This window comes from Cryptosporidium andersoni, assembly GCF_001865355.1.
Source record: "Cryptosporidium andersoni isolate 30847 chromosome Unknown contig_55, whole genome shotgun sequence".
NCBI classification, from domain to species: Eukaryota; Apicomplexa; class Conoidasida; order Eucoccidiorida; family Cryptosporidiidae; genus Cryptosporidium; species Cryptosporidium andersoni.
Window position 1 is genome coordinate 43796 of NW_027122909.1, and position 19335 is coordinate 63130.

The window sequence follows — 19335 nt, forward strand, 5'->3', positions numbered from 1 at the left end:
ATTTTTGTAGACAAGCTTTAAGAAGTATAAATGAGATTACGTCTACCTAGAGATGCAATTAAGTAAAGCTTTCTAGGAAAAAAGGAGTGAGCAACATATTTGGTTTAGAGTTTTGGTATAATACAAGAATTATATAGATAATAGGGAACTCACTTCTTAGTGACAATGGGTGTGTTGAGGTCAGAATTAATGTCTCACGGGACATTAGTTTTACCAAATGACAGAGCTAGAGAATTTATTGATATCCTAGGTCGAGAAGTAAATATCCAATTTGTTGATATGAATGCTGTGACAATGAATCGTCAATATAGGAAATATATACAGCGTATTGATGAGATGGAGCGAATTCTCCGAGTATTATTTACAGAAATTGAGAAGCTCCCAGAGGCAGTAGTCCATAAGGGCAACTATGAGACCTTCCTTGATCATGACCACTTGTACCAACTTGACAAGGTGGAGGAGTCACTACAAAGCTTATATGGGCAATTTATTAATTTCAGAGATAATAATTCAAGTTTGATACAGCAGAAAAATGCAGCAGTGGAAGAGTGCGCAGTAGCAAAAGCTGCAACTATCTCATTTGCTCCATCTAGATTTGTTGAAGATCATGGAGACTTCTTACTTAGTAGTGCAGTTGAACGAGGAGATGGTGTTGGATTATCAAAACCATTTATGAATAGTCATTCAAAACATGGAAGTATAGGTGATATGATGTTTAGTAATATAGCTGGTGTTGTTCGCCAAGATGATCAAGAAAGATTTGCTAGAGCTTTATTTAGGGCTACAAGGGGTAATACATTTACACACTTTCAACAAATAACTGAGGATATCCCAGATTCTGCTACAGGAAAACTAATACCAAAGGTTGTATTTGTAGTATACTTTCAAGGAGCTACAACATCTGCAGTATATGATAAGATAAGTAGGATTTGTGATGCATTTGGTGTTTGTATATATCCATGGCCAACTAGCTATGAATATGCAATTCAAAGAGTAGATGAATTGAATATACTTATACAAGATAAAGAGAAGGCACTACAGGCATATGAGCAATATATATGTGATGAAATTGAGACTTTGCTTCAGCCTGTAACTACATACGGCAACTCTTTAATTGAAGAGTGGCGCTTATTCTGTATAAAGGAGAAGTCTATTTATGCTACTTTGAACTTGTTCGAGGGGTCAGATATCACTTTGAGGTCAGATTGTTGGTATCCCTTAGAAGAGGAAGAGAAGATTAGGAGGATTCTTATAGCTGAGAGTAGTAATCAACATGTAGGTGCATTTTTACTTTCTAGTGCCACCTCTATAAGTGATCATGGATATCCTACTCATCATGGTGGACCACATGATGGAGAGAGTACTTTATTTAATACACCTCCAACTTATATAAAGACCAATGAATTTACTGTAGCATTTCAAGACTTTGTTAATGCTTATGGTGTTCCAAGATATCAGGAAGTTAACCCTGCACTTTTTACTATTGTATCCTTTCCATTTTTATTTGGTGTTATGTATGGTGATGTTGGCCATGGGTTTATAGTATTATTATTTGGTTTATATTTACTATATGACTATCAACGTCTAAAGAAGGAAAATAATGAAATCCTAAATATGCTTTTAAATGGTCGCTATATGATTACACTAATGGGGTTTTTTGCAACTTACTGTGGTTTGTTATACAATGACTTCTTCTCTTTAGGACTGAATTTATTTGGATCTAGGTTCATTCAGTCTAATCAAACAACTATTGATGGTAGCTGTATTTATATTCCAAATTCTTCACAAAAAACTTCATATCCATATCCATTTGGGTTTGACCCTGCTTGGAAAGGTGCATCTAATGAGATGATTGTCATGAATAGTTTTAAAATGAAGTTTTCTGTCATTGTAGCATTTGTGCAAATGTCCCTGGGAGTTATTCTCAAAGGTATTAACTCTCTTCATTTTGGTAATTATTTAGACTTTTTTTGTGAATTCATCCCTCAAATCTTATTTATGACAGGTTTTGTTGGCTATTTGAACTTCCTCATATTTTACAAGTGGTTAACTCCTGTTATTGGATACAATAAGCCATCAATTCTTAATACTCTAATTGGCCTACAAGGTTCACTATTTGGCGCAGAAATCCAACCTCAGGACATATTCTACCCCAATCAAGCTACTGTTCAAAAAGTTATTACTCTTGTTCTTCTTATTTCTATTCCATGGATGTTCTTTCCTAAACCTATTTATCTTATTTATAAGGCTAGGAAACAAAAGAAGATTGAAGCAGCTAAAATCAATTACTCTTCAAGATCAAGTCAGAATACAGTTTTGTCTGATGTATCTTCCCATTCAGAGAGGAAATCGTCACATATGAGAAGGCAATCTAGTGACAGTAAAGCTGATTATGAAACTATTGAATATAATTTGGAACATGACCCGACCGAAATATTTATTCATCAACTTATCGAAACAGTGGAATTCTTAATAGGATCTATCTCAAATACTGCTTCATATCTTCGTTTATGGGCTCTTTCTTTAGCTCACAATATGTTGGCTCTCGTATTCTTTGAAAACTCCCTACTAGTGGCGCTGCTTGCTAGTGGGCTTGCTAAGAAATCTATACTTCTTTTTCTTACATTTATTGGTTTTGCAAGTGCCACTTTCGGCGTTATGATTTGCATGGACTCCTTAGAATGCTTTCTTCATGGACTCCGTTTACAATGGGTAGAATTTCAAAATAAATTCTTCAAGGGAGATGGGATTCTCTTTGCTCCATTTAACCACCTTAGGATTATCCTTGCTACTGAGGAGGCATTAAATAATCCCTAATGAAAGTTAAACTACATTTAGCTACCTTAGGTGTTAGGATAGCTCTTTCTTTTAGTAGTCTTCTTTTTATATCTGAAGATTTATAATTGCCCTATAAATAGAACTTTTTTAAGTAATTTCCAGATTCTTGCTGTTTTTGTAATTCTCTAAGTAATGTTAGGATGTTATTTTTGCACTTCATACCCAGATACTGAATCAGTCTGTACTGGCGCCTAGTAGCTCGGAGGCTGGTGGTATTTTCACAAGCTAGAGTAGTTTCGTGGATTTTTTTTACACTGAAGTTTTAGATATTTTGAAAATGTCGGAGGTTTATCATAAGAAATTACATCGGTATCCTTCTGCTGGGCGTAAAGCAGACAAAAAAAGTGGTAAAAGTGGAGATAAGAAGGAACGACATAATCCTAAGGTAAGTCTTCAAACTGTCAGAAAGTGACATTCTGATGTAATGATTTTATTTATCCTTTCAGGCCTTTACATTTTCTGGAGGTATAAAGAGTGTTCAGAGACGTGTTCAGAGAAGCTTAGATATTTCTTCTAAGCGTGAGAAAATTCCTGGAATTAATAAGAAAAATGTTGAAGGTGACAATCCTCCTCCCTATGTTGTCATTGTGCAAGGACCTCCTGGAGTAGGTAAATCCACTCTAATTCGTTCATTAGTAAAGCACTATACAAAATATAACTTAAATATAGTAGAGGGTCCAATTACACTAGTATCGTCTAAGAACCGTCGTTTAACAATCATCGAATGCCCTAACGATATGCATGGAATGATAGATGTAGCTAAAGTGGCTGATTTAGTACTATTACTAGTTGATGCAAGCTTTTCTTTTGAGATGGAGACTTTTGAATTTTTAAATATACTTCAAGTTCATGGGTTTCCTCGGGTAATTGGAGTATTAACACATTTAGACAAATTTAAAGATAACAAGACATTACGCAAGACGAAGAAAAAGATGAAGAATAGATTTTGGACTGAAATATATCATGGAGCAAAGCTTTTTTATTTGAGTGGTATTCAAAATACATTATATAATAGGACCGAAATTAGGAATTTAGCAAGATTCATTGCTGTCCAGAAATTTGAAAATTTATCTTGGAGAAGTTCTCACCCCTATGTCGTTGCTTTAAAAGTTGAACAAGTATTAGATAGTGAGAAGTCAGTCAATGAAGATAAAGAGACTAATAAAAAACTTTCAATGTATTTGTATGGTCATATTAGAGGTGGTTTAATGCGACAAGGTCAAAATGTGCACTTACCTGGCTTAGGAGATTTCATTATAAATAAGATCGACAAGTATCCAGATCCTTGTCCACTTCCTGAAACTAGGATAAATAAAGATGGTCCAAATGCAGGTTTAAGGACTTTGAAGGCTAAAGAAAGAATTATATATGCACCTTATTGTGATGTTGGTAATATTCAAGTAGATTCTAATGATCTCTATATTCATATCCCAAATACAGCAACTGGATTTACTAGACGCAAGGCACTTATTGAGGATACTAGAAGCTTAGATAGTGAAAGTGAGGAGTCTACAGATAATGAGACATCAGAACAAAAATATGAAGAAGAGTATCAAGAAGATTATGAAGAATATGAAGGGGAATATCAAGAAGACTATGAAGAAGAATATGAAAATAAAGATAAAGAAGAGCAAGATAAATTTACAAAAAGGAAAACCAATAATAAAGGTGATGATTCATTAGATGAAGATAATATTTTATTACCAGAAGCTGTAAGATATGTGCGTGATTTACAGGATGCCCATTCATTCCTTGATAAAAAGCTTGAAAATACTGAACTACGTTTATTATCATCTTCAAATAAAAATTTGGATCGAAAACTGGATTTGAAGACTGAGGATGAAAAAGTGTCAAGTGAAGGAAATTGTATTAATTTTGACTCAAGTAACAGGAATATGGACTTAAATTTTAAGCAAAAGTCTTTAAAAGAACTCATATACTCAGATGTTAAGATCTATTTGAAAGAGAAGCTCTCACACCGAAATAAGAATTCGATCAATATAAGTGATAGACAAGTTAAAAATCTCTTTGAAGATGAGGAAAATGAAGGAGAACCTAGTGACAATGAGTTCTCTGATTTAAGAATGAGCTCATTAATTGACACTTTTCGTGTATCGGATATTTCTCTATATCCAATTAAATTAACTAGCTTAAAGAGCTTGTCAAATTACTGGAAATCAAGTAATCTCTCAAAAATTCGATCAGAAAAATTTATTACTGGAGGGATTGATGATAGCGAATATAAAAATGAACATTTGAATTTAGAAAATCAAAGCATTGAATATAAAAATGGAACTTCAGGTGAAATTGCAAATGAGTCCCTTAAATCTAAGTCATCGAGTTTAGCTATCGGTGAATATGTAAGAATAAAGGTTGATGGAGTTAATAGAGAATGGCTTAATTTGCGTAAAGGTGTTACAGTAATTGGAACGATTTTACCAGGTGAATCTACATTTGGTTATATTAGGATGCGTGCTAAGAAACATCGATGGTACCCAAAAATTTTAAAAAGTAATGATGTGTTGACATTTAGTATTGGGTGGAGACGTTTTCAATCGCTCCCTATCTATTCTATTGAGGATAGAAATGAAACTAGACAAAGAATGCTTAAATATACCCCTGAGCATATGCACTGTATTTGCACAACATGGGGTCCAATAATACCACCCAACTTTGGTATATTAGCTATTAGAACTTCTGAAAGGGCACCTAATTTCAGAATATCAATGACTGCCGTATCTGTTGAAATACAAGCAAAAAGTGATATAGTAAAGAAGTTAAAATTAGTTGGTGAACCGAAAAAAATATATAAACATACTGCATTTATTGGAAATATGTTCAATAGTGATTTAGAGGTTTCAAAGTTTATTGGAGCTAAAGTACAAACTGTAAGTGGGATTAGAGGGCAAATAAAGAAGGCGATTGACACTAATGGACTATTTAGGGCAACTTTTGAGGATAAAGTATTAATGTCAGATATAGTATTCTGCAAAACATGGATAACAGTAAACCCACGAGAGTTTTACAATCCAGTTATAGATCTTCCCGAATGGAGGAGATTGAGAACTCAAGCTGAATTGAGGAATGAGTTGGGACTTTCTGTACCATTTAAGTCAGATTCAATATATATTCAAAAGCAAGATCGCCCTACTAAAAAGAGATTTAATGAAACCCCTGTACCCGTTGATATTGAAAAAGACCTACCATTTACTTCAAGAACGAAAAATAATACACCAAAACAAAAGGGATCTTTAAGTAGAGAAGTTGCAGTTATAATGAGTTCATATGAAAAACGAGTTGCAAATTTATTCCAACGGCTATCTACAATTCAAAAAGAACGACAAATACAAAGGATTGAAAGAAAAAAAGTAGCCAGAGAAATCAAGATGAAAAGAAGACAACCAATAGAGAAAATAAGAGAAGCGAAGAATGAAGAAAGGATAAAACGAAGATACGCCTTAAAAGGTATCAAGTTACAGAGACAGAGGAAAAAGTTAAGATTAGAAGAATAATTTTATAAACTTCAAGAATTCTATACTCAAGATAACATTCTTTTAAACAAGAAGTGTTCAACAATTTGTACTTATATTAAAAATACGCATTCATCTCGTTGGTGGATTATCTAAAATATATAGAAATATATATAAGCATTTGTAAGCACAGTTGATACTATATACTTCGAACCCCAATATATCTAATTTGAAAAAAGTAGATTTATTTACTTTCAGCAATTTTAAGTACAGTTAAATACTCTTTCTGTTCCCTTTGCATACTTATTACGAGATTACTAATAAATGAATTTAAAAAATCAGAATATTTCTTGATACAAGGAAGCTGATGTGTATTCACATTATAATTTTCATTGCATATACTAGTTTGAATTGTACTCTCAGTACTTATTGCATCATATTCAGCCCTAATTTTTGTTAGTGTTGGAACACACTGAGGATTAAAGAACTCAACTGTAGTTGGATCAATAGGGACACATAAGCGTCCAGTTCCATGATGGATGCACATGGGTGCCTTCAATAAATGTCCAAGGTCTTTACTAACATTTGTATCAAGCCTCGGGTAACTAAATGCAAAGACTATCTCCTTTAAAGTAGTACAGTTCTTCCCATGAACTTCCTCCAAAATTTTTTTTAAAGTAAGCCAGAACTCAGTTGAAGTAAACCCCTTACAAGTGTTATTTGAAATCCAAATCTTCAATATCTGTAGTACCTTACTATCATCTGAAACATGGTCTAATATCTTTTGAATATGGTCTGAATTATGATGAAAAAGATCTTGCTCTTCTATAATCCGATCAAAATACTGTATACATATAGAGTAACAACGCTCAATAAAGGGATGTAGTTTACTGTTTGCAATTGCAAACTTCAAATTCACCTTTTTTTTTCTATTATCATTTCCAGTAACAAGTGTTAGGTAGTCAACAATTGCTATGCGAGCTTCTGTAGGAATTAAACGTGCTTTAGTGTCACATACCCAGCAGTGCACTCCACGTCGTCCAGAATAGATCCACAAAACATGTCTAAAGCCAAAATCTTCATGTAAACTAGTGTCTATAAGTTTTATAGCTAGTGCTATATAAAGCCAGCATTTATTACAAATTTTTTTATCCTTGCAGCAGGTGCGAATGTCATCATAGTCATTCATGTCAATATCAAATACTAGCTCTCTTTGGTAAGGGGTAAATCCAAGTGGTGAAATATCTTTCTCCGCAACAGGAATATTATAAATAGCTCCAATATCAAACTTATGAGGTACTCTATTAACTAGTTCTTGTTTAAGTTGGTCAATTGTCATATAGGATTGCCATCTAAGATAAATTTCATCTTCTCCCATGTTAGATATCAGTGTCATGGAGAATTCACGATTTGGTAATAAATTTGAGGACCCAGTACCTGAAATAAATGATCACAAGATAGATAATAATGAAATAGTATCATCTTTAGAGTCTTATTATGGAAGCTTTGCTTATTATTAAACAAGTACAAGATATCCTTCTATATGCATTAATTCTTAGCTTCCAGTATTAAAAAAAACTTACCTAATTCATATGACAACCACTTTGACATTATATCGAATGGATATATTCTACCTAAAGACACAGTATCAGATAGAAATTTCCTTTACAGTTCAGTTTAAAGGATACTTTATAGTACAATTCGCATAAATAACGTACTGTAAAAAAATTTCAGGTCATTCTTATCAACGATCGAGTCATCATCAAAATTTTCTAAGTCCATTCCAATAGCCTACAATACAAACTTATCTATCTATATTCCTATAAGCTTATGAGTTTCAAAAGTAATAAGTACTTCTCCCATTTTGTGGCGGTAAATTCTCATTATAGTTCAGCCTAGTGGGTTATCTAGAAGAAGTTTACCACAAGAAATATGATTGAAATTTATATCCCAAAGAAAAGAAGCAAAGAGTTAAATAATGAACCAGTATTAAGTGCAATTAGTGAAGTTAATTTAGAAAATACTAATGACTTGTCGAAACTGGTTGAGGTCAAAGACGAGATTTTAGATTTTATTGCAAAACTTGGAAAGGCAAATAGTTTAATGAAAGCTGAATATCAGAATGACCCAGATATACAACAAGCTATAGAAGACAATGAAGAACTAATTAACAAAAAGAAAGAACTTATTAAGAGCATAGATATCAAGATATCTGAGCTTGGAGGTTACTGTTTGCAATCTGATCTAAAGATAAACAATAATATAAGTTCACCAGTCTTAGAATCAAATAATAAAGTTAATTTGGTTGATATAGATAATGGTTTCTTTTTATGAAAAGGTTAAGTGATCCGTGTAGCTATAGTCCAAATATATTTCTACTTTGTCTAAGGTCATAATTTTAGTATTTATATATTCAATTATAAAATAGTAAATAGTGAATAATCACAAATATAATAGTAAAGCGATTGATAGCAGGCCACAATGTCTCAATAAAATATATCTTGGTATTGAAACAGGCTTGATAGAATAAGAAATCTGAAAGACGAGTTTCGCCAGAGGTTCTAATGAGAATTTTAGGTGGTGGAATCTGAGGATTATATAGACACTGCCAAAATTCTCGAATCTTTAGTTTATAGTTTAATATATGCGAATCTATATCACAATCATATAGATCCTCAAATTTCACATAGAATGGCTTGTTTCTATCTGTAGTACATCCAAGCTTTGTAGATTCCATAATATTCTTGTGACTACCGTCTTTTATATCTTCTTTAAAATATACGTCTTCTCTTATGTCTACAAATTCCTTACTAAACGTTCTCAAAGACTTTTCAATTTCCGTAGAACATGAATAAGCACAACATAAATTCAGGATCATTTCATTTTTGTCTTTTGTTTCATTTACTATTTCATTAAGTATAGCTTTTATATTCTCTGGTAAAAGATTCATATCTCCTGATATCAGAATTTTGGCATTAAGATTATACAGCCATTGTTTCTCCTTATGAAAATTCTGATGTAGAAGTTCCATCATATTTTCGACTTCTCCTTTTCGTAAAAAGTTATCTCTTGAGAAGATGAAGAGAGAGACATACTTAATTCCTAAATTCTTTAATAATGGTATAATATTTAGTACTGCTTCGGCTCCCTTCTTATGTCCATCTATTACAGATTCAAAAGAGTGGAGACGGGCATACCGACGATTTCCATCTAGTATAAATGCAACATGATTAGGGGTTAAGTTACGAAGAAATATAGAGAAACAGTATTTAGCCATCTTCCACATATTTAGAGATACCATTATCTCAGTAGTTCATCATTTCAGATCTCAAGTGTAACTTCTCTCCTAGATTTTAAGAAGGCCAAGGGATTTGGCGCTATTAATGGTTCAATTAAAAAACAAAATGCATGGTAAGTTAGCCTAGAGTAAGTGAAGATTTCCCACCAGGAGGATTGTGAATTACAATTGTTGTTTTAATTTCACTATATTTATCTGAGCATGTATTCAATATAGCTGCTCTCATATTATGATTTTCATTTTCTGTTTTATCCTTCAAGGTACATTCAATTTTAGTTTTTTCCTTTATTAGTCTGTTATCATCCACAGTATCCCCTAAAGTAAACAAATACAAAAATATGACAATTTAAATGGAAATTGAGAATAAGAGATCATATTTAAACTCTACAAAGTTTTGCTTTCAGTGGACTTAACATTTAGTTTCTAATTTCTCACCACTGTGTGTACTGCAGTACAAAGGGATTTCCTATGTTCTCATTATAAAGTTCTTAAACTTACACAATTTCCCAGAATCCTCACCACCTGGAGGGTGGTGAATTCTTGTACTTGGTTTTTTACGAAAGAAAGGATTGTCATGTGAATCTAAAATATTTGTAATATTTTAGTTTTAGAATAGAAAATAAGAGTTCGCTTATATTTTGTAAATCAAATGATTAACCTTACCCATATTCCAATAGAAATAAATAATTATATTTTGATGAAATTGCTATATATTTAGAGATATTTAGTAAATTCACTGGACTTTATTTCTCCTCCATTCAAGAAATACCTTAATATTTAAGTTATGTTGTAGCGGTAAAATTATAGCGCTACAAGTGGTGATATTTTAAAAGTTAGTGTCGAATCTTGTAGTTCAAAGACGTGTACATTATATTTGAGAGTGCTACCTAACTTAGGCCAACAACTTAATTTTTTAGAAGATACATTTCCTTAAAGTCTGCTTGTGAAGTCTATAACTAAAATATCACAGTAATGAGGGACTTAGAGGAAAACATACAGACCAATGTAGAGTTGGAGTCAAGTGATGTTGAGGATTCTGTTCAAAGATCCACGAATATCCGAAGTAAAGACTATTGTCTTAATAAAATATCTTCTAAAGATCCATATATGTTAGGAAATGCTGAATACTTCAAAAGGGAGCCCAGATGGAGGAATAAACAAAGAGTACTGATATTGTCTACAAGAGGAATTAACTTCAGACATCGGCACTTGATGGAAGACCTGAAGAAACTTTTGCCACATCACAAGGCTGAGCCTAAGTGGGAAAAGAAGCAGCCATTTTCTGAAATAATAGAGGTCTCTGAACTTCGTTCATGTAACAATATTATATTTTTGGAAGCAAGGAGACACGAAGAGCTATATATGTGGATGTCGAAGTGCCCAGATGGACCATGTGCGAAATTTCAGATATTGAATATTCATACATTAGGTGAATTACGTTTGCCAGGTAATAATCTACTAGGTTCAAGGCCTTTTTTATCATTTGATTCTAGTTTTGATATAGGTCAAGATGATGATTCTGTAAATAGTCCTCCTCAACACTTAAGAATTCCACTAAAGTTACTGAAGGAAATGTTTATTCAGATATTTGGTACACCTCGTTATCATCCGAGAAGTAAACCTTTTCATGATCATGTAATTAATTTTAGTGTTTTAGATGGAAAGATATGGTTTAGGCACTACCAGATTTCTCCAGAAACTGAATATGATCATAACATTGCTGATAAACAGGTTTTAACAGAGATAGGTCCAAGATTTGTCCTTGAGCCAATACTTATTATGGACAAATCTTTTTCTGGTCAAGTGATTTATAAAAATCCAGACTATAAATCTCCAACTGTGATTCGCAATTTATTGAAGGCAAGGATGGGTTCTGTATATGCCAGAAGAGTTGAAATGAAGCGTAGGAGAGTTGAATATGAAAGGAACTTGACTGATGAAATTGAAGAAAAACTTCAATCAGGTGGTTTAAATAATGAATTTAATGAGAAAATTTTGTCAAAGCTAAGACAAGATCACATTTCAGACTTTGACAAAAATTGATGGTTATAAGAGATTTGCTTATTTTTAGAAAGGAGGCTATGATAAGTTGAGTGGATTGTCTTATCTCACTGTCTAGACCCTAAGTAGTTCATTCATACCACTTGTTATATGATCACTGTTATATTTATAAGACTTATATTTCTTAGGTATGGAACTAATGTTTTGGAATTTGGTTTAAATAGTCTAAGAAACTAACTTTAAATTACTGGGCAATGGAAGTCATTGTGAATGAAGACCAGTTTAGACAATAAAGGGATGAATTTGATCAATATTCCAGGCAGTCTATGAGTCGTAACGTAGTATTCATACAGGAGGCAATTTAGCCTTCTTTACAAGCTATGGGGAAAGTCCCCGTGTACTTTGAAATCGAAAGGAAAACGTTAATTCGTAGTCCCTCTACATTCTTGAGTATATGAGAGGCATTAAGTTGCTGAATAGTCACTCTACAAGTGACCTTGCAGAGTGAAGCTCAAGTTGGGAGCGACTTACAATTGCACATTTCACTGTGTATGAGACCATTAAGCTAATATATGACTAGTATCTAACAAGATTTGATACAACAGAATGGGGCTTATACTTGACTTGCCTGGACTTTTAAATAATGGTCACTGTAGAAACTAGGAAATTTAAGGTTTCTATAAGTTTATCAGAGTTATACACAATATACAATTTACAATATCCTTTTTAATTTCATGTTAATAATACTTTAATTTAATTAGACCTAAATAAATCTATAATGTTTTGAAGTGTAGATTTTTTCTTTTGACTTTGGTCCTTTAATTTTGGGAACTCTGTTGCTATACTGGGGACATCCACATTAATTTCCAAGTATCTAGGTACATTAGAACTGGTTATAGTCTGTGTTAAACATTTAGTAGCATTATGAAAAATATCACTCCTCTGTTGGATACTTGGAATATCTCTTGATACATTCTCATTATTCAACATACTAGTACTTTCTTCGCTGCTATTAACATCTTCAGAAGTATTCTCGGTCTCACTGGTATATAAATTTATAGATTCGCTAGTTCTCGTGGTCATCCTAGATAACGAATAATTATCTTTAGTAACCTTCTCACTCCTACGTAGTTTCATTATAGGCTGCATTGATGCAGATGATATGAATCCGTAGATCTTTGATACAAATTCATCTCTCCAAACAGTCTCTATATCGTTATGTCCTGCACCATCCACAAACCATGGTTTGTATGGTTTTTGGCAAAGGTTATACAACATTTTCCCATGAATCAGTGGAATTTGTCTATCATTTGTACCATGTATAATAAATATAGGACACGTAATTTTTTGTATCTTATCAAGATTCCTAAATGCATCATACCACGGAGAAGAAACTGAGGCGCCACATAAAACTGAGACCCCGCTCTTTAAACCTGAATGAATAATTACACCGCCCAAATTACAGAAATCCTTTCTTTGGCTATGCTGAGAGGCATAATTAATAGTTGGAGCTGAACCTATAGATTGTCCATAAAGGAAAATCGAGCCAAACGGTATCTTCAAAGTGTTTGTAACATATTCCACAACATTATTTATATTTTCATATATTGCCTTCTCTGAAGGTTTAAACCTAGATTGCCCATAACCACTGTAATCATATGCAATAATATTGCACTTTATTCTACTACTTAAGTCCAGTAAGTGAACAAAGACATATCCAATATCTGTAGCATTTCCATGTGAGTAAATTATTGTCTTATTGGTTCCTGGATATTTGAAGTGAAAGCAATAATTAGAGGGTAAACTAATGAAATTAACATCAACGCACTTTCTTTCTGGGACTCTATTTACAGCATCTTTCCAAATATTCTTCATAGATCTATATTTCGCTTGATGCAAGTCATATAAGCTTACTTTACCATTAGGTTGCACTTTGTAACCAGATGGAGATGGAGGGAAGAAAGTTACACTATTTACTAGTTGATTTCTAGCTCCTGGTATCATGGCCACACAACCTAAACAGAGAAGTAATCCACTAGAAAAACAAGAGTTTGTATTTATCTCTTCAGTATCTAAATTAACTGTTTCATCATTCATTGACTTAAGTGTATACAAAAAAATTTGATATATAAAATTTACACCCGCAAATTCTTTACTAAAAATTTTCAAAATTATTTGTTCCAGAATATATTCCTTGTATTTTATTGAATAATAAAAGGAAATACTTTAAAAGTTACAGGGACACCTTAAAGAAGTAAAAACTTCCCCTATTAGTATTTAAGTCATATTATGACCCTTTCCAGAGAGATCTCCAGATACATAGAAATGATACAAGACACACAAAACCTACTTGAAAAGAGAGGATGTTCCCGCCTAATTTTCCCGCCTCAAATAGAAGTTAAAATTTCTCTAAATATTCGGAAGATTACTTAATACAAAATTGCGTAATTTTAAGAAACGAAGAAGAAGATTTAAGGGAACTCGAAAGTAATATTTTCGTAGTTTGCAATGTGATTAATTGAGGTTTTGGCTAAGAAGAAAGCTTTCTACCGAAGTAGCATAAACTTAATGTAATAAGAAGATTTAGAAAGTAACAAAACTGGGCACTATATAGCAGAAAAGAAACAGTTTAGGCTGAGATAAATATTGAAGGCTATTTAAATAATTGTAATTTGCAGTATTGTGCAATCTGGCACCTTTTGGATGACTTTTTGAGTTTACCAATTGAAAGACTGAGAATCTATCAAGGGAGTGAATCCTGCATTAACTGTACTTGATAATAAAGACGTCAAGGTAGTGCAGTGAGGAAATCTGTGGAAATAAGTCCTATATTTCAGATTTTTTATTTTATTTTATTTATTTGAAGTAGCAACCAGCATTACATACTAGGGGAACTTATTTACAATCTCCATAACTGAATAAGCCTATACTAATCCCATTGGATGCAACTATAAGTCACTAAGAAATGATTGATCCTGCATCGGCGTTCTGTGTTGGAGTTTATTTCTTAGGTGTTGGCGTTGTTAGCTCTGTTTTGTACATTCCAATAAGTCTGATGCAAGCAATGGAGTCGTATCGATTAAATGAGGTTAACAAAGATGATACTCAAGACCTCGATCAATTAAGTATTGACAACACATATTGTGTAGGCAAAACTAGTGGACTATTGAAAAGGAAAGTATTGTGCAGTGTTGTTAGTAATAAAAGAAAAGGTGACATTCTAGAAGACCAGATTAAACCTTATGTTTTGAGATACCCATTAGTTCTTGTTGAGGATCATCTGGGACAGTGTAGTAAGGGAAATTTTTCAGATAAGGATGCAATTGAAGACTCAATTTCTGAATCAACATGTCTATCTACTTCATCAGTAGAGTCAGCTTCATCGTGCAGTGCTATGGAGTCATCCCCACCCATAACACTCTCATCCTCTGACTTTGTCATGGATGACTTGTCTTTGGCTCTTGATATTGCAACAATACCAGAAGATCCAAGAAATGTAGCTTGGTTTAGAATGTGATTAAATGTTGATATCTATTACTACTTCTCTATACTTAAAAGGCACTAATATATATACCCACTTCTTTAAGGTTAACTACACATATCTGAGGATTATTATCTAATTCTTTTATATTCTTTCTAATACTTCCTATTAGATAACTTATGAATAATTTCTCATTTTCAAGTCAATGACTGAGTTGCAACTAAGCACTTTACTAAGTATTCAATTAAGCGGTGGAGTGTGCACACGGTTTACATACACAAGTACTGTGAGGTGTTTTTAAACGTGAAGTTAAAAATAGGTACGGAAAAGATGCAAGTAAAAGCTTAATTATGATACAAGAAGTATATGATGTTGAATTGGGTAATCTTGATAATGTAAGTACTTCTGAAAAATTAATACATATGGGTTTTATAAGGAAATTACTATTGAGACATAATAATAGGTAAGTCACTAGAAAATACAAATAATAACTTCAATAATGGAGTTCTATAATCAAGTGAATATTATATATTTACTCTACTTAGTTTGCAATGTAGAGCTATCTTAAATTCTACAGTCTTTAACTATCTTGAAGACAAAGATTTAGAAGAAATTTCCATGGTATGCAAATTATGGTTTGCAGAAGTTAACTCAGTAGAAGTGTATCAATCGAGATATCCAATTGGATTTTATAATTTTTGTGATAAGAAGAGACGCTGGATATGGAAGTGTGTTTTAGTTGGTGATGAAACCTGTCCGGAAATAAATTACATCCAGGTAGATAAACAACTAGAGTCATCAAACGTAAATGAAGTATTATTAGAAAAGAATTCAATCTCATCATCCAAGTATTATTCAGAAATTTTAAAGGATATTAATAGAACATATCCAAATGTTTATCAATTTAAGGCTAAGCAAAATCAAGATACTATGACTCAATTATTATGTAGAATTGCTAGATCTTTACCTCAAGTAGGCTATTGCCAGGGTATGAATTATGTTCTTGGAATTATATTGTATGTATTTAACTTTGAATTAGAATTATCATTTTCAGCTATGATGAAGTTATTAATTAACTGGGAATATCAACAAGTTTATAAAGAAGGATTTGATAAACTTCATAAAATGTGCTATACTTTTAATGTACTTGTTGAGAAATACTTACCCAGTATATATCACAATATATTTATACAATATCATATAACATCTGAATTATTTGCTATTCCTTGGTTTATTACACTATTTACATATGATTTAGCAGATACTATACATATTAAGAATGCAGTTTATATTCTAGACAACATAATGATACATGACTCTTCAAAGTCCTATAATGTTACTATTTATAAATTCGCATTATCATTACTATCAGCTATTGAATATAATATGAAATTGAAACACAAAGAAAAGAGAAATTCAGATGTTTTCATTAATTATACAGATTCACACATTGAAACGAAATATAATAATCACTACAGTCAAAATAGTATATATGAAAACTTAATAAACGGGTATGAACAAAGTGACAAGATACATGAAATGACTGATATACTACAATATATTCGAGAAGAATCGAAGTATATCTTGTCAGATATTGAATCAGTAAAATATGTCATTGAGATCTGTAAGCAATATTCTATAACAGATGAAGATATTATACACATTCAAAGTATTTATCGGGATTATAACAATTTTATTAATATATATGAATCAAATTATAACAATCAAGATAATTATGGGATATTTCAATATATTTTATCTGATCTTGAATGGTTCAAATCATACTCTTTTCATCCCTTCTTCAATATTTCAAGCTAATATGTACTATAATCTATATTTTTTCTAATTAACAAATTATAGTGTACTAAATATAAGGATCTCGGTGGGACTTCAAAGCAGAATAAAAAGAGAACTGAAAAATTCCTAATAAAGGTAATTTTGATAAATGTATTTAACTGTACCAGAAGTTTCACTATTCACAACATTCTTAAATAAATGTCCAATACTCCCAATCAAAATACTTATTCCTTTTTACTAAAGGTTTAATATTTATAAACAAGGAGATTTATATTCCTTCAAATATATATATATATCTATAAATCTTTGATATTTCCCACCTACCTTAATGGCTAGGTATTTAATATCTACTTTTATTTAACTAGCGCCCCTAAAAACTTGTAAGTATACGGTGGCCATTGGACAAATGCTTGTGAGCCTTATATATAAGTCAAACTATATGAGTTCTAAAACCACACTTTTCTTCGTAATTTAATAAAATGAGACTTACAAACTCGTCTTCACCTTTTTCCTCTATGATGAATTTTACTTTTTTTGATAACTCAAATAATATAAACCAAAGCCAAGAGCTGGAAAGACAAGAGAAACATAAAATATGGAAAGAGAATACTTCACTTTTATATGACAATATAATGACACACATAATGGAATGGCCATCACTAACAATAGAATGGATGAAAGCTATCGATAGTGAAATGGATGAGGAGACTGAAGGTGTGATTTATAACGATAAACAAGATTCTAGTAGATCTGAGGAAATAATTAAAAATTCTATATTACTAGGAACTCATACATCTGGCAATGATCAAGATTACATTATAATAATGGATGTATTTCAATCTGCACTATCACTTCCACCTGAGCAAAGAGTATTTGAGACTCATAAAGACTTTGCAGGTTTCTCCCAGGGACTAAAAGTGAGTCAAAATCCTCTGTTTAAACAAAGATTCCTAATACCTCATGAAGGAGAGGTTAATAGAGTTCTTCATATGCCTACAAATACCAGTATAATAGCTTCTAAAGCAGTAAATGGAAATGTAAATGTTTATAATTTAAGTAATTACATTGAACAAGAAAATACTTTAGATGTTCCTCAATTATTACATAAAAGTGGAGGTCCTAAAATTTTGGATAAAAATCCTGCAATTGTTCTATCAGGTCATGAGTTAGAAGGATGGGCATTGAATTGGAGTATGATCAAGAATGGATATTTGGCAAGTGGTTCTGATGATGAAATTATATGTGTATGGGATATATCATCAAACATTAATAGTTCGAAAACTTTATCTCCTCTTATCATACTAAAAGGACATCAAAAAAGTGTTCAGGATTTAATTTGGCATCCATCAAATGAAAATATACTATTATCTGTAGGGGATGATGGACAAATAATATTATGGGATATTAGAGAATCTTCATTTCCTTGTTGCTCTACAATTGTAGCTACTGATGAGAATATGAGACAATTAAATCAGAGAGATGGAGCTGAGAATGCAACAAAGTTATCTGTAGTAGCTTCTATTATAAATAGTAGCAGTTGTTCATACTCTTTTAGTAAATATGGAAGTTCCAGTATAAACAATTTAAATACTATAACAATTAACCCATTTCAAACAAATATTATTGCTGTTGGAGGGAGCGATCCTACCATTGGAATATTTGATATAAGGAACCTACAAAAAAGATTACATTCAATGCATGGTCATAATGGTCAAATTAATCGACTACATTTCTTAATAGAAGATGAGGGACTTCTAGCATCTGCATCTTCAGATATGACTATATCAGTAAGTTTATAAGTGTAAGAATCATTGGAGAATTAGGCACTGAAAATATATAGCAAATAGATGACTAAAAATCTTATTTACTATAGCAATAAAATATAAGTTATTATAAAGATTCTATTGTTAGTAATAAATCAAGTTTAATAGTGTCTATATCTCCATTTTTGTCATATCCTCGTACTCTTTAACTAATACCTTCTTAATTTCCTTCAGATTTGGGACTTAAAAAAAGTTGGTATGGAACAACGTTTAGATGAAATAGAAGATGGAGTACCTGAATTAGTTTTTACTCACAGTGGTCATACATCTCCAATTAGCGATTTCTCATGTATGCTTATAGATAATTTCTCAACTACGAGCTTTGTCAGTGTAAGCGAAGATAATTATCTCCATATTTGGAATCCAAGTGAAACTATTTTTTTTTCTGATGATGAAGATGAGGAGTTTGAAAGGATAAAGAATATACAAGTTGAATAAGAATTTGAGGACAAGTTTAAATAATCTTCATAAACGAGAATCTAATGTTGTCATATGGATATTATAAGTCAAGGTATGATCAATGTATACTTTATAAAAATTAAATATAGTTTAGTAGAAAAGCTTATAGAATAATCTAGTATTGTAATGTATTAATGCAATCTTAGTTATTTGTAATTATATTTAGTT

At 31.9% G+C, this 19335-nt stretch overlaps 11 protein-coding genes across 11 annotated transcripts; 7 read left to right on the forward strand and 4 right to left on the reverse strand.

Annotated features, from left to right (window-relative positions):
- Window positions 1-165: 165 nt before the first annotated feature.
- cand_025140 (vacuolar proton translocating ATPase subunit A) lies at window positions 166-2817 on the forward strand (the record flags this gene model as incomplete). Its single annotated transcript, XM_067212744.1, has 1 exon — window positions 166-2817. One exon carries the CDS (start codon window positions 166-168, stop codon window positions 2815-2817), a length of 2652 nt encoding a protein of 883 aa, XP_067066606.1.
- A 298-nt stretch (window positions 2818-3115) lies between these two features.
- cand_025150 (uncharacterized protein) lies at window positions 3116-6350 on the forward strand (the record flags this gene model as incomplete). The annotated part of the gene is made up of 2 exons (XM_067212745.1): window positions 3116-3223; window positions 3285-6350. 2 exons carry the CDS (start codon window positions 3116-3118, stop codon window positions 6348-6350), a joined length of 3174 nt encoding a protein of 1057 aa, XP_067066607.1.
- A 202-nt stretch (window positions 6351-6552) lies between these two features.
- Window positions 6553-8090, reverse strand: cand_025160 (DNA primase small subunit; the record flags this gene model as incomplete). Its single annotated transcript, XM_067212746.1, has 3 exons — window positions 6553-7745; window positions 7892-7942; window positions 8027-8090. The coding sequence occupies 3 exons, from the start codon at window positions 8088-8090 to the stop codon at window positions 6553-6555; spliced, it is 1308 nt and encodes a 435-aa protein (XP_067066608.1).
- Window positions 8091-8240: 150 nt separating this feature from the next.
- Window positions 8241-8642, forward strand: cand_025170 (uncharacterized protein; the record flags this gene model as incomplete). Its single annotated transcript, XM_067212747.1, has 1 exon — window positions 8241-8642. One exon carries the CDS (start codon window positions 8241-8243, stop codon window positions 8640-8642), a length of 402 nt encoding a protein of 133 aa, XP_067066609.1.
- A 79-nt stretch (window positions 8643-8721) lies between these two features.
- Window positions 8722-9585, reverse strand: cand_025180 (dehydrodolichyl diphosphate synthase protein; the record flags this gene model as incomplete). Its single annotated transcript, XM_067212748.1, has 1 exon — window positions 8722-9585. The coding sequence occupies one exon, from the start codon at window positions 9583-9585 to the stop codon at window positions 8722-8724; it is 864 nt and encodes a 287-aa protein (XP_067066610.1).
- Window positions 9586-9724: 139 nt separating this feature from the next.
- cand_025190 (uncharacterized protein) lies at window positions 9725-10022 on the reverse strand (the record flags this gene model as incomplete). Its single annotated transcript, XM_067212749.1, has 2 exons — window positions 9725-9921; window positions 9995-10022. 2 exons carry the CDS (start codon window positions 10020-10022, stop codon window positions 9725-9727), a joined length of 225 nt encoding a protein of 74 aa, XP_067066611.1.
- A 556-nt stretch (window positions 10023-10578) lies between these two features.
- cand_025200 (ribosome biogenesis protein BRX1) lies at window positions 10579-11649 on the forward strand (the record flags this gene model as incomplete). The annotated part of the gene is made up of 1 exon (XM_067212750.1): window positions 10579-11649. The coding sequence occupies one exon, from the start codon at window positions 10579-10581 to the stop codon at window positions 11647-11649; it is 1071 nt and encodes a 356-aa protein (XP_067066612.1).
- A 711-nt stretch (window positions 11650-12360) lies between these two features.
- cand_025210 (uncharacterized protein) lies at window positions 12361-13704 on the reverse strand (the record flags this gene model as incomplete). Its single annotated transcript, XM_067212751.1, has 1 exon — window positions 12361-13704. One exon carries the CDS (start codon window positions 13702-13704, stop codon window positions 12361-12363), a length of 1344 nt encoding a protein of 447 aa, XP_067066613.1.
- Window positions 13705-14572: 868 nt separating this feature from the next.
- cand_025220 (uncharacterized protein) lies at window positions 14573-15124 on the forward strand (the record flags this gene model as incomplete). The annotated part of the gene is made up of 1 exon (XM_067212752.1): window positions 14573-15124. One exon carries the CDS (start codon window positions 14573-14575, stop codon window positions 15122-15124), a length of 552 nt encoding a protein of 183 aa, XP_067066614.1.
- Window positions 15125-15438: 314 nt separating this feature from the next.
- cand_025230 (TBC domain-containing protein) lies at window positions 15439-16906 on the forward strand (the record flags this gene model as incomplete). The annotated part of the gene is made up of 2 exons (XM_067212753.1): window positions 15439-15551; window positions 15634-16906. 2 exons carry the CDS (start codon window positions 15439-15441, stop codon window positions 16904-16906), a joined length of 1386 nt encoding a protein of 461 aa, XP_067066615.1.
- Window positions 16907-17364: 458 nt separating this feature from the next.
- cand_025240 (uncharacterized protein) lies at window positions 17365-19146 on the forward strand (the record flags this gene model as incomplete). Its single annotated transcript, XM_067212754.1, has 2 exons — window positions 17365-18672; window positions 18883-19146. 2 exons carry the CDS (start codon window positions 17365-17367, stop codon window positions 19144-19146), a joined length of 1572 nt encoding a protein of 523 aa, XP_067066616.1.
- Between the last annotated feature and the right edge of the window lie 189 nt (window positions 19147-19335).